The sequence below is a fragment of the Lottia gigantea genome, assembly GCF_000327385.1.
Source record: "Lottia gigantea unplaced genomic scaffold LOTGIsca_52, whole genome shotgun sequence".
NCBI classification, from domain to species: domain Eukaryota; kingdom Metazoa; phylum Mollusca; class Gastropoda; family Lottiidae; genus Lottia; species Lottia gigantea.
The window spans coordinates 1,838,443-1,839,592 of NW_008709781.1; the positions used below are offsets into that span (position 1 = coordinate 1,838,443).

Here is a 1,150-nt window from a genome sequence, read left to right on the forward strand (position 1 = left end):
AGTTGTTACCAGCAAAGATAAGACGTTGCTGATCTGGGGGAATTCCTTCCTTATCTTGGATCTTAGCTTTTACATTTTCAATGGTATCAGCTGGTTCTACTTCGAGGGTGATGGTCTTTCCAGTGAGGGTCTTGACAAAGATCTGCATACCTCCTCTCAATCGAAGTACAAGATGGAGAGTTGATTCTTTCTGAATGTTGTAATCAGAGAGGGTTCTGCCATCTTCTAGTTGTTTACCAGCAAAGATAAGACGTTGCTGATCTGGGGGAATTCCTTCCTTATCTTGGATCTTAGCTTTTACATTTTCAATGGTGTCAGCTGGTTCTACTTCGAGGGTGATGGTCTTTCCAGTGAGGGTCTTGACAAAGATCTGCATACCTCCTCTCAATCGAAGTACAAGATGGAGTGTTGATTCTTTCTGAATGTTGTAATCAGAGAGGGTTCTGCCATCTTCTAGTTGTTTACCAGCAAAGATAAGACGTTGCTGATCTGGGGGAATACCTTCCTTATCTTGGATCTTAGCTTTTACATTTTCAATGGTATCAGCTGGTTCTACTTCGAGGGTGATGGTCTTTCCAGTGAGGGTCTTGACAAAGATCTGCATTCCTCCTCTCAATCGAAGTACAAGATGGAGTGTCGATTCTTTCTGGATGTTGTAATCAGAGAGGGTTCTGCCATCTTCTAGTTGTTTACCAGCAAAGATAAGACGTTGCTGATCTGGGGGAATTCCTTCCTTATCTTGGATCTTAGCTTTTACATTTTCAATGGTATCAGCTGGTTCTACTTCGAGGGTGATGGTCTTTCCAGTGAGGGTCTTGACAAAGATCTGCATACCTCCTCTCAATCGAAGTACAAGATGGAGTGTTGATTCTTTCTGAATGTTGTAATCAGAGAGGGTTCTGCCATCTTCTAGTTGTTTACCAGCAAAGATAAGACGTTGCTGATCTGGGGGAATACCTTCCTTATCTTGGATCTTAGCTTTTACATTTTCAATGGTATCAGCTGGTTCTACTTCGAGGGTGATGGTCTTTCCAGTGAGAGTCTTAACAAAGATCTGCATTTTCAATTTTACAGTAGGTGACCTTCAAAAATTAGAATAGAAAAATATTATCTAGTCAAATACAACATCAGTAATACAAGACGCTAGGCT

At 41.2% G+C, this 1,150-nt stretch overlaps 1 protein-coding gene across 1 annotated transcript; it reads right to left on the reverse strand.

Annotated features, from left to right (window-relative positions):
* Positions 1–148: 148 nt before the first annotated feature.
* Positions 149–604, reverse strand: LOTGIDRAFT_126004 (hypothetical protein; the record flags this gene model as incomplete). Its single annotated transcript, XM_009062670.1, has 1 exon — positions 149–604. A coding segment is annotated over one exon (456 nt), but the record flags the coding sequence as incomplete, so codon positions are not given.
* Positions 605–1,150: the final 546 nt, after the last annotated feature.